The sequence below is a fragment of the Podarcis muralis genome, chromosome 1, assembly GCF_964188315.1.
Source record: "Podarcis muralis chromosome 1, rPodMur119.hap1.1, whole genome shotgun sequence".
NCBI lineage: Eukaryota > Metazoa > Chordata > Lepidosauria > Squamata > Lacertidae > Podarcis > Podarcis muralis.
In genome coordinates this window covers 14,041,579-14,053,840 of record NC_135655.1, presented here as the reverse complement: position 1 = coordinate 14,053,840, position 12,262 = coordinate 14,041,579, and the positions used below count along the sequence as shown (strand labels likewise).

The 12,262-nt window shown below is 43.4% G+C and overlaps 1 protein-coding gene across 4 annotated transcripts in view; it reads left to right on the top strand.

The window, feature by feature from the left end:
• The window catches only part of KIF26A (kinesin family member 26A), a 159,416-nt gene that overhangs the window by 119,461 nt on the left and 27,693 nt on the right, over positions 1-12,262 (top strand). For all 4 annotated transcript variants that reach the window (XM_077923545.1, XM_077923551.1, XM_077923557.1 and 1 more), the window contains exon 5: positions 4,746-4,929. In XM_077923545.1, coding sequence (XP_077779671.1) covers positions 4,746-4,929 — 184 coding nt within the window. The remainder of the gene's footprint in view (positions 1-4,745; positions 4,930-12,262) is intronic.

Below are 12,262 nucleotides of genomic sequence, written 5' to 3'. Positions count from 1 at the left end.
TGGGTAAACTATGATGTGTTTTAGACCATGGTTTTGTGTTACGTGCAAACCAGGCCAGTGTGAACTTCTTTCTGTATCTGGGTTTGTCACCTCCTCTTTCATTTTGTTCTCCAGATGCAGGCCATTAGTTAATTGGTCTTCGCCGTCTCCCTGTGTGCTTTGCCTCGCCTTCCATGCGCAGCAGCCAACTGAGCAATCTGTAAATTGTGCAGAGGAAAGAGCGGGTTAGAGGCCTGTCCCTTGTCACTTGATATTTGAGTGCTCCTCCTTGTGCCATATATTCATTTTTTATTTTCTGCTGTGACACCTAGCTATGAGCAAAGAACTCTCTGGAGCATCTTAAAAGACAACTTCTATTAAAGATGAAAAGTTAAGCAAAATGCAGACAGTAGATCTCACAGTCGGAGGGGAAAATAATATACAGCGGCATTTCAGAAGCCTTAATTGGGAAAGCTGTTGAAAGTCTGTGCCTTGGCATCCTTTTCTGGAGTCCTTTTAGAAGGCTAGATAAGCACAAGGAAAGGAATAGTGTGTGCGTCTTAACCTTAGTCAGAATTTGAGGAGCTTCCTCACCTGGAATCAAACATGTGGTCCTTCCATCACATCGTTGTCCTCCTCGTCTTCTGCATCCCTTCATTTCTCGGCCTTGCAAATTGTGTCCGGGAATTGTGCTAGGGATTGAACAGAAGGAGAGAACTAAAGTATGTCACGTGCATGAGCTAGAAATCAACCACAGCCTCTTTCTTTCGAAATATGTCAGTAATAAGTTTGAAGAAGGTAAATGGAAACCATGTTATCGCTCATTTGTCCTCGTAATTGTGTTAGATTTTAGGCTGTGTACACATCATATATTCAAAGCACACACACACTCCAAAGACTCTTGGGAGCTGTAGTTTACCCCAAGAGGGTTGCTGTTAACAAACTACACTTCCCATGATTCCTTTTTTGGGGAGGAGGGGGAAAGGTGCTTTAAAGAAAGGCATGCAGCCTTACTCTCTCTGTTTTGTGTAGAAGGCTGCCTTATTTGAAATCAGACCATTAGTCCATATAGCTCAGCCTTGTCTTATACTGAGTGGCAGATAGATCTTCAGGGTTTCCACACTGTAGTTGGCAAGGATTCTACTGGGAACCTTTACATGGAAAGCATGTGCTTTACTACTGAACTGTGGCCTTCCTCTAAGTGGTATTCATTCATTGAAAGTTTCCAGTGCAGGCTTTCCTTGTCAGATCGCCATGTCCACCATATGCACAAATTGCTGCACCTGGACAAAGCAACGTTCTTTTTGTGGAAGATATTTGGCGTGGCACAGCTGGCTGCAGTCACAGAAAAGTCCGGCGCCTAAACAGAACAATGATTTGGAAGAAGCTTTCTGAACGTCTTCTCCTAGAATTGCCATTGGGTTTCACCCAGAGTGCAATTCTGCCACAAGTTGGTATGATCCACTTCTGTCGACATTTGAGGCATTTGAAAGGAAAACAAAACAGATTTCACTTACTTTTTATCATGGGGCTAAGCGCTACCCTCCTTCCGCCATATGGGCGAACTGCTAAGCATGTTCTGGAATCGGTGAGCACTCTGGGAATTAAAATTGCTTGCTCTCTCGGTTGCTGTTTCAGGCGCGGTGCCATGCCAGTTTTGGTTACAGCGTAGCTTTATTAATTCCTCCAAGGAAGGCCACCAAGGTAGCAGCTGCTCATTTTTTTGCTGCAAGAGGCATCATGTGTGGTACAAACTGCGGCTCTGCCTCTTGACATTGGCCCAGTGGCTCAGAAACTCAAAAGAAGCTGGGGGAGCAGCTGTCTTGCATTTAATGTATAAATAGTCTAGGCTCTCTTGTGGTCATTCCAAGATCCGATGGGTAACTGGGTAATCCTTGCCTTTTTGATCATTGCATTCCATGCATCTAAGTCCTCCATCTTGTTTTCAGCCGGGGCTCCCTTTCTTTTCATGCACTGAATCTGCTGCTGGAAATTGTCGGTGCCAACAGTACTGCTAATACTCTTCAGAAGTGACTAAGAAGGCAGATGATGCTCTTCCGAATGCTTTCATGTACAAATGGGTGCTCTGAGGGCACTGTAATGTCTGGTATATATTTTAAAGATCCACGTGAAGTAAAATTAGCATTGCATTTGGCCTTTCTTATTGTTAATGACCCTCTCTAGCAGCTGCTTCAGCTTTTCCCTAAAATCGTTCGAAGGCTTTTTAGTTCAGGGAAAGGCGAGTTGGAATGGGCGATAGGATAAGGGGCACATAAAATTATGCATGATGCAGAGAAAGTGGATAGGAAGAAGTTTTTCCCCCTTCTCTCAAAATGCCAGCATGTCGCAGCAGTGTGCCGATCAGTAATTGCACAGTTCAAAGATGGAGTTAACTCTTTATTAGCAAAAACACGATCTCCACAGACTTGGTTGAGCGTCAGGCCTAATGAGCAGAGCAACTCATTCCTGCTGGTCTTCCTCCATGAAAATCAGTTGCTGAAACTGACATCCTTCCCTAGGCATCCTAGACATGGTTTAACCATAAACATTCTGCCTTCTTATGCAGCCAGTCCAGGAGGCAGACCTGGCTGTCGGTTTCTTCCTCCTTTGCCTCCATTTTGTCCCTGTAGAACTTGGCAGAGAGGAGGATGGAGGAATACCTAGAATTATTGGTTTCTGCCTGTCGTTGGCTAGAATTCTTGACTTTTACCCTACCAGTTCCAGTGGGCAGCTTTGGCCCTTTTTATTTTAAAAAGTTATGCCATAATCCAACACCGTCAGATGTGCTTAAGTCCGTTGATTTCAGTGCATCTGAGCATGGCTAACTTGGTTTGTGGCCTTGGCTTTTATGGCAGAACTTGCACGTTTACAGCATACTTGACCTACATTTTTCATTCGCCGATCCCCTTGTGTATGCTAAACGTATCTGGCTATTAACACTCAGCCTGGGTGTCTGAATAAACATTGGATGTGTAAATTCAATCTTGGCATCCTCTTTTATATATTTCTCCCAAGGGGACTCCATTTGCAGACTGTATTGAAGCAATCATTAATCTATCAGGATTCCGTGTACATCCCTTCATAGAGCTTTGAAAGTATTCACCAGAGCTATTTCCCCCCTGTTTGTTATTTCCATGTTATAGCACATAATGGAAGCTAGAATATGCATAATATTCCCTATTAATCAAAAATATGGGAAGTGTCGTTTATAAACCCGGGAACATTTTGAGACGTGGATGTTTGGCCGTAGAGAATAAACTTAAGTATGAGGACCAAAAATGCAGCAGTAATGTCCCTGAATTGCAAGACATCCTCATGCCAGTTGTCAATCACATTTATGTAAATATTATGTAAATTAAATTGTGCTTTTAAGATGGAACTGTTTTCTGTTTTCTGTGGCCCCTTGGTTCACGCTGCCTTTCAGCCTTACTTTTGTTACTAGATGTTGCTTCAGATTCTGCATTTTTCTAGTGGGCAAATGTTTCTCTTAATTTTGGATGAATAGGAGTCAATCTTAGTGATGTTCATGCATGTCTTCCTTACTTATACAACTCTGTACACACTTTCTTGTAAGTACATTGTTCTTTTCTTAACAGGCATGTGTAGGATTGCACTGATTTTTGCTTAATCCAGTTACACGTTACCTTTCTTCCAAGGCATTTCCCCCCGAGTATTTGTATACCTTAGATACAATATAAAAGGGAGCAGGAAATGAAGCAAATACAAATACAGATCCTTTCGTGATTATTGTTGGGATCAGGTGAGATGGCCGCTGAGGGAAACAGGTCTGAGAGGGGAGGAGCCGAATATCAGCTTGCCTCTGCCAAAGCTAATGGAGTTGATCTTGTTGTATTGTCTCCCTCATACCGTAACTGCTGGTATTGGTAGGAGGGGAGGAATCACATGACAATTGGTCCCAGCTGAACTGCTTGAGATTCTGTATCTGGAGATCATGTTCTGCTCCATCAAAGCAAAATAGGCATTCTACACTTTGTAGGCCAAATTCTCAATGCGGATGTAAAGCTGTAGTCTGGGCTCAACCAGATCAGACTACAGGTTGGAACTCTCATGACCAAATGCTCCTCCATGCAGAAATGTTACCTGCACATGAAAAATTAGGGACGTTGAATGTGATCCATTTTCTGTTCTCAAAGAACCAAACTGAATTCTGCATTTTCAAGCATTTTGTGTGTGCTTGAAAATGCAACTGTCTCTCCCCACACCCCCAGTGGGGCTCACAACCCAACTGGCTTATGCTATAGCCAGAAGCCACTTTGTCTCTTACCTTGTTAAGTACAAAATATAACTCCTGTGTAAACCATAGCCAGAAGTCATTTCCCCTTTGTCTCTTCAATTGTTAGGTACAAAATATAACTTCTTAGTGAACACAGCAGTGGCAAAGTCCATCTGGGCCTGCGAGTGACAAGGGGATGATTTCAGCATTTAATGACGTGAGGCTTTGGCAACCTTTGATGCTTCTTAGCTCTTGCCAAAAGTCTCTCTTTTTTTAAAAAAAGGATATAATTGAAACTCTACTGGAGAGAGAAATTGCACAAATGTCATGCCAGCCATATTTTGGCCCCTGTTTCCTTCTATTAATCTCCTGGTGAAAGGTTCTCATGAAATCTGATTGCAAAAAGAAATGGCTTGATTTGTTCAACAGGCAGCGATGGCACTGAACATCTGGTTTACTGGCCTAAATTGCTCCTCCTAGATAATAACACTGTCCTTTTTTTTCTTTCTTTCTTCAATATTACTTTGTTCAGAGCCGCCCAGAAACTTAACCTGTCCTCGAAGAGAAAGAAGCATCATGCCCCATTGCTGCACTCCCATGAATTCTCCATCTACGCCACTAATTTTAGTGGCATTCTGCAGATGTCTCCTCCTCCTGCGCCGCCATGCCTTTTAAGAGCTGTGTCGAAAGTCAAAGAAAACCCAGGGATTGGGAAGGTATTTGAATCTCTCCATCGCTTTGTTACTCCTTCATTAGCATTTAAAACCCAACAGGAAACGTAAAAAATTCAAATGTATCTGGAATCAAGACTGGATAGCAATGATGTTTCTGTCCCTTAGGAGGCCGATCTGATACATCAAGTCTTTGCAACCATTGGACAAGGATGAACAAGCTGTGGGATGCTTGGATTCAGATCACAGTGGACAGGTTTCAATTTGCAGTTGGCAAATCTTTATACAGTCGTACCTCAAAAGTCAAACGGAATCTGTTCCGAAAGTCCATTCGACTTCCAAAATGTTTGGAAACCAAGGCGCAGCTTCCGATCGGCTGCAGGAAGCTCCTGCAGCCAATCAGAACCTGCGGAACCCGCGTCGGACGTTCGGGTTCCAAAGAACGTTCACAAACCGGAACACTCACTTCTGGGTTTTGCTGCGTTCCGGAGCCAAAACATTCGAGACACAAGGCGTTCGACTTCCTAAGTACGACTGTACCAAACTGAACTGCATGCTGCAGAGATTTTCTCCTTTTTTTGGTGGGTGGCCAGGATTTTCAGATAGGTTTTCTGGTGTGAGTGTCCAGCAGTGGAACAGACTGCTTCAGAGGTCAGTCCCCCAAAGAATATTGGGAACTGTAGTTTTTAAAGGTGCTGGGAATTATAACCCTGCTGGAGAGAAACTAATTCCCGGGATTCTTTGAGGGATGGGGGTGGTCATATGCTTTAAATGTTCTTTAAATGTATAAAAGGTAAAGGTAAAGGACCCCTGACCGTTAAGTCAAGTCGCAGATGACTCTGGGGTTGTGGCGCTCATCTCACTTTATAGGCTGAGGGAGCCGGCGTTTGTCCGCAGACAGTTTTTCCTGGTTGTGTGGCCAGCATGACTAAGCTGCTTCTGGCACAACGGAACACTGAAACCAGAGCAGCGCACGGAAATGCCGTTTACCTTTCCGCCGGAGCGGTACCTATTTATCTACTTGCACTGGCGTGCTTTTGACGCAACATCATCTAACGTCCCTATGAACAAATCAGAATGAATGCTCAATAATTAACAGGTTGTCTGAAAGTTCCCTTTATTCTACTATAGGATACTAGAACTGATCCAAAGCTTTAGGTCCAGCTTCTTTCAACGATTTGATGGGGTGGGGTGGAGGGGAGGCAGCAGACAGTGTAGCTGAACCTGGCTTTTTAAGGAGCCTGTAGCAGTGGGTTTCCTTAAGTTTTTCTTTCTTTTGAACAACAGCAGAAAGGTTTGCTGCTGCTTTAGAAGTTTCTCCAGCAGCCCATTTGTTCCTTCTGCCCAGCAGAAGGACACACAGTCATTTTGGGTAGAAGAAAAAATGACGCCCTACTAATGACGCATTTTGGCTTGTCTACTGTGAGAGGCAAAATGGCAGGCTAAATGGATCATTGGACTGTGTCAGTAAGGAGAACCCTGCACGATCTTAATTTAAGGAAGGAAGAAACATTTCCAGGGAAATTAATCTAACAGGGGTGACTAATATCAGGTATGGCAAGGTTCCCAGAGATGTTTAGCTGCCCTTATGGCAGCAACGTTTATTATTTACTTATTTCATAAATTTGATATACTGAATAATAATAATAATAATAATAATAATAATAATAATAATAATAATGCAATACACCACCTTCAAAGTGGTGCTCAGGAATGAAGAGTTTGCTAGCCACACCACATCTGAGGCCCATGACTGTGGGGATTTGATCCGGTGATCCACTGGATTTATCCCACATCTGTGATACTATGGTCCCATGCTCTGTGTTTTTGATATGGAAGAGACTTGCAGGAGCGCCCATAGGTCCTCAAAACGCACCACGGAATTTGGGCCCAAGAATGGAATCGCAAAATGAAGTTTCTTAACGAGTGCCGTGTTTTTGCAGCTGAAATCTTGGAGTGTTTAATTCACTCTCCCAAGGTTTAGAAAGAACACGAAGTAGCTTTGGAATGCATAATTATACAGGTTACTGCCGATTTCCATTTCAGGGAGGTACTAAAGTACCAAGTCGAGCTTCAAGGAAATCCCCACTGAGTGATCATACAAATTGGAACTGAGGTCAAGAAGCTTTAATTCCTTTGATATTCTGCATCACACTGTATATGATAAAGTCATTCTCAGTGAAAAAGAAAGATAAGATGGCCAGGGCCAAACTAATGGTGCAAAATGTGGATGGCTCTTTAGGGTTCTGGAGAACAGCAGAGAATATTAACATTGGCTTATTTCCCTATACTTGAAACATATTTAGAATTTCACAGTATTTTTTTGCCTTAACTGCAGTGAGGAGGTGGTAGGACACATTTCTGTGGCCGCTGGTGTTTGTGAGTAGCTCTACACATCCCTTTCCTTCCTTGGAGCATTTATAGGGAAGAAATGGAAGGATGTTCAGGAATCATGCTTTGAGGGATGGGCTCCTCTCCCTGATGAGCCTCTCTCTTTTGCTTACTTGGAGTGCCTTGGCCTTGCAGCTTCATTTGAAGAAGAGGAGTTGGTTCATGCTGATGTCTAAAGTATTGAGGCAAGGCTGAGATCTCAAGTGCTATTCCCTTTATATATTTTTGGTTCTCCTGGCTGAGGAGTCTTTGTTGTCTGTGCAAAGTACACCCACCCCTATAAGTTAAGCACCCCCCACCACCAAAGTTTCCACCAGCAAGCTCCTATTTCTTTGCTCCTAGATGGTGTGATCCCATCCTGCACATGGATATTTCTGAGGCTGTGCTGCAGTAAGCTAGTTACAATCCTATCCTCTGCTTTGTCTACGGGTTCGAGGGGGAGACAGTAATCTTGGGCTCTCTGTTTTCTTTCCATGTGCGCCACTTATTTTGTACACGTAATGTTAACGGCATCATCAACAGTAGGACTGACTCCTGCACAGACACAGGAGCTGCACGTAGATTCTGTTCTTCCCATTTCATGCCTAGAACTATATCTAGAAGCATCGCTAGGCTCCCTTGGCAAGGAGACGTATTGACATTCCCTGTTCTGGGCAAGAAGATGTATCTGTGCCCCCCCCCCATCCCTTGTGCCAATGGCAAGGAGCTGTTACCCCTCCACCATCTCTTGTGCCCTTGGCAAGGAGATGTTGGCCACCCAGAGCAATGTAGCAGCTGCCTGGGGAGTGTGTGAAATGGGCAGGTTGTCTCCTAGTCATTTTGAGCTATAGTGAAGAAGCACGATTTTTGTGCCCCCCTGGGCATACGTCCTTGGTTTAGGCCAAACCGGCCGACCCCTTGGTACATCCAGAATTTCCTTCACACCAGCAGTTTTCCACTGGTGTAAGAGTTTCACCAGTGTTGTTAACAGCCAGGTAGATTTCCTACACGGGCAACTTCAGGTTTCACCGACAGACGTGGCATTGGGAACAATCCTATCTGTGCCCAGAGGGCATAAATAAGGAATAGCATTGCACAGCTTGTTGGCTACCACTACAGATTCAGTTCATTGCTAGAGATTTTGCAGACAGATTATTTTTGACTACACAAACATACATGCAGAAAAGCCAATCTTGAGGGATTCTTTTGTTAAGAGTGTAGAATCTAAACATGTGTTGTTCTTTAGCAAATTAAGCCCCCATTGATTCGATTACTGTCATTCATTGGATTTCCCCCCTCTTGTGAAATAGTGCCTAAAAAAAAAACAACCTAATAAAGGAGCGCAAGAACTAAAGAAACATATTACAACTTGCAAGAATTTCCCCCCAGTGTATATCTCTCTAAATTACCTTGTCAGATGAAAGCTGGCTCTTATGATTGAGCTAGAGAAAAGGTTACCGCTTTAAACTTCAGAACTCGTTTCTGGAGAGCTGAAAAAGCAGCATAGACTTGTGTTAACATTTTAAGCACAGTTATGACAGAATTAATTCATGGAATCATGGAGCTGGAAAGAGCTAATTTAGTGTCGTCGTCAGCAACTAGATTTGCTGGAAGACCACTTTGAGAGGTCAAAGTTCTCAATCTGCCCCAACCTTTAAGGTGACGTGGCAGTAAGCCCCATTGCCACAGCTGTCAGTCATGTCACACCTTCTAGGCTGGTTACTTTGGGACCCCATAATCCTCTTAAAGGGGCTGTGTTTGGCACCAAAGACCCCCAGTTGCTGATTCCCCAATCTTCCCTCAAGTCTCTTCCATGTAAAAAAATGTTCCCTACCACAAGGTTTCCAGACAAATGCTCCACTCTCCTCCTCCTCCTCCTCCTCCTCCTCCTCCTCCTCCTCCTCCTCCTCCTCCTCCTCTTCTTTTCTGGCATAAATTCTGCTGCCTTTACCCTCTTGACTCTAACCATAGTTTACTGTAACATTTGCACCAAACCAGGCATTCTGTGCAACCAGAGTAGAAGTGGGCTTTCGTTGCCTGGTTAGGGTTAACCATGTAGTTGCACAGATGATGCCCCATTACGGTTAAACTGGCATCTGCACCCAACCTCTAATTTAAGCCGATAGTGGGAATATTCAGAGGACACCTTCATTGCTAGTACAAACATCCCAAGTCACCAAACTCAGAGGAGTGTCTCACACCATGCTGGGCACCTGTGAAGACATCTACAGGCAAAGTCAACAGGTGATGCCATCGTTGCTCATGTTTTCCTAGATTTATGTCCCAATACAAATGTCCACCAAATGGTGCTCAGGCGAGGGATGCATTTGTACTGGAAATATCAGAGAGAAAAAGAATGCATAAACCTGTGTTCCAAGTCTATTAGCCATGCTTGAGAGATGCAACTCTGTGCTAGGCCACACACATACAACATGGAATGCTTATGGCCCTGTTAATTTGATTAATGTTACACAGCAAATTACTTATCTTGTTCCCTAGAAGTGCCAATAACCTCAGAATTCACATCATTTCAACTGGGTCTCGGTTAAGAGGAAATAGTGCTGTAGTTTGGGTCCCCCCTCCCTTTTTAAAAAGAAAAACTGAAACATTTTTTTTTTCATGTCTCTTTGAGTGCTATTAAATTTAATGTCAGACTAGTAGGAAAGATGTTTGAAAGCCATTTAATACTGCTACCAAAAGAAGTTAGATTATGCTCAATTTCTGACATTAATGTGCTACTTAAGATAATTTATCAGATTGTGGCATTAAAAAAAAAGACATCCTTTTTTCAACGGCTGCTGCATTGCATTCTAATTTGACTGCCCCCCCCCCCACAACCTATGTAGATTAGTAAGGAACTTCCCTTCTCCCCTGTGAAAAAATGTTGTTTTTCCTGGGGTTCTATTCTGTACACGCTTTGTAGCGCAGCATCGCTTACCAGAGTAACTGTAAGTGCCTGTCTTTTTCCTAAGCTCCTGTCAGGTTGTTTTTTTTTTTTAAAGAAAACAACAATTGTTGGAATGACAGAATCCTTTGATGTCAGACAATTGAAGGGTGTGCATGCATGCGCATGCCCATGATTGCATGAGAGAGAGAACTTGAATCATCCAACAACGTACTTGGAAAAATCATGCGTTTTACCTTCTATCATTTCTTAAAATGACATTTGGTGGTTTTTTTGTTTTCTTATTCATTTCCCCAAGCCATAGCCAAGTCCCACTAACATGATTTACGGATCCTGTAGGCTTTTTCCTAAGCTGCTTGTATGCCCTAATCACTTCTCCTTATGATAGTTGTTTGATGGATAACAAATAGCTACTTAATTTTGTCATCTTTATTGCCGCTTGTTTCCTAATGACTGGAATGCAGCTTCCAATATAAATCATCTTGCTCCCTGGGAAAAAAATTCAGTCCATGCCTACGGTTGGGTCAAAGGCATCGCCCTCTCCCTCTCCTCCTTTGAATGCTGAAGACCCTCCATAGCCCTCTCTGGAAAATGAAACTCGCGGTGATCTCCCTCACAGGATTGTTGTCAAGCAGAACAAGAGAAAACAATCCTAAAAAACAGCCCCCAGACAGTCTGTGCGCATTGTGCAGCTATATGAATGATTAATGCACGCAGTAGGATGAAGTCGCTCCAGCTAATACGTTCAATGAATGAAACCAAAGGTGGAAAATTGTATAGAAAATACATATTTTCTTCTATTCTGTGCCTACTTTGAAAATAAAATAAAATAAAATAGTTTTGTGCACACCTTTGGGGAAGCAGGGAATCAATTTTTGCTTAATAGAGGCCACTTTCTAACAGCGACAATATAAAAGTGCTTCTTTGACGTTCTCCCAAGAGAGTTTGATAGTCTCTCCTAGCGTAGCCATTTTTGCATATAAATTTGCCATATGCTATCAGAAGCAGTACATGGAGGGGCGTCTGAGAACTGCACACAGTAAACCAATTTTGCAAGGGTTATATATCTGTCAGTTGCAATTAAATCCACAAAACACCTTTAACTCTGAACTAAGGCTGTAACTACTACACGTTATGGCGGCGTGGCCCATTGGTTAGATAGATCGTGGGCAATTTCAAGTGGGGGCACAGAAAGAGCAGGCAGGAAGGGAAATGCTAAACCCTTTCTCCACCCATTGCAATTACAGACACTTTTCCACAGACATTCTCCAAAACAACACGGGAGTATTATGGGCAAAGCGCTGAGCACCCTCTCCCTTCCACCCCTTCTAGGCCTTAAATCCTGGACCTCTTTGCTGCTGCCCCCATCCACCGCTGCTTTCTGGGTGGTTGTTGGAGGCCCCTTGCGTTGAATCCAACTAAGTAATACTCATCGTAGACCCGTTAGACTCAGTGGACATGAATCACCCAGTTATTGTTGGTTTGTCTTGAGAGAGAATGGCATACGCCTCCAGAACTGAAGTCGAACGCCTGGGCGGTGTGTATGGAGGTCCTGGGCTGCTGATGTGGTCCAAAGGAAACAGAGCAACATGTTTGGCACCAGTTTGGCTGCAGGAGTTGCCTGAAGGAGGCGTACAAGGCCTTAGGGACTCCACTCCGGATTTGTGTAGGGTTTACACCTTAGCCTTTTCTTCTTCCAAAGAGAACCCTGAAAGCCGTGGGGTTTTTGCATCAGAGTTTTCTTTCTCCTAGATGGGCTGCCTTCCCAGGTGGATGAGCCCCATCTGAATAGCCCAGTGGCCCGTTGACTTCATTGATAACAACCCAGTGCTTGTTTTCTGCCTATATTGGACTATTCCCTTAGGAAAGAAAGAAAAAATGCTAAAAAAGAGAATTGTCTTTTTCGTGCTGTTTACAAGTCTTCTTTAAATGTTTTGCTGTGTACGCATAAATGAGTGTTTGAAAGGAGGGGGAAGTCTTTGTTCTCTCTTTCTCTTTTGCTGACTCCAGCATATATCCACTTAATTTGCCCTTAAAAGTGGCAGGAACAGGAGGATTACAACTTGTGTGCATGTGTATGTTTTGCTTTTGTAACCTTTCTTT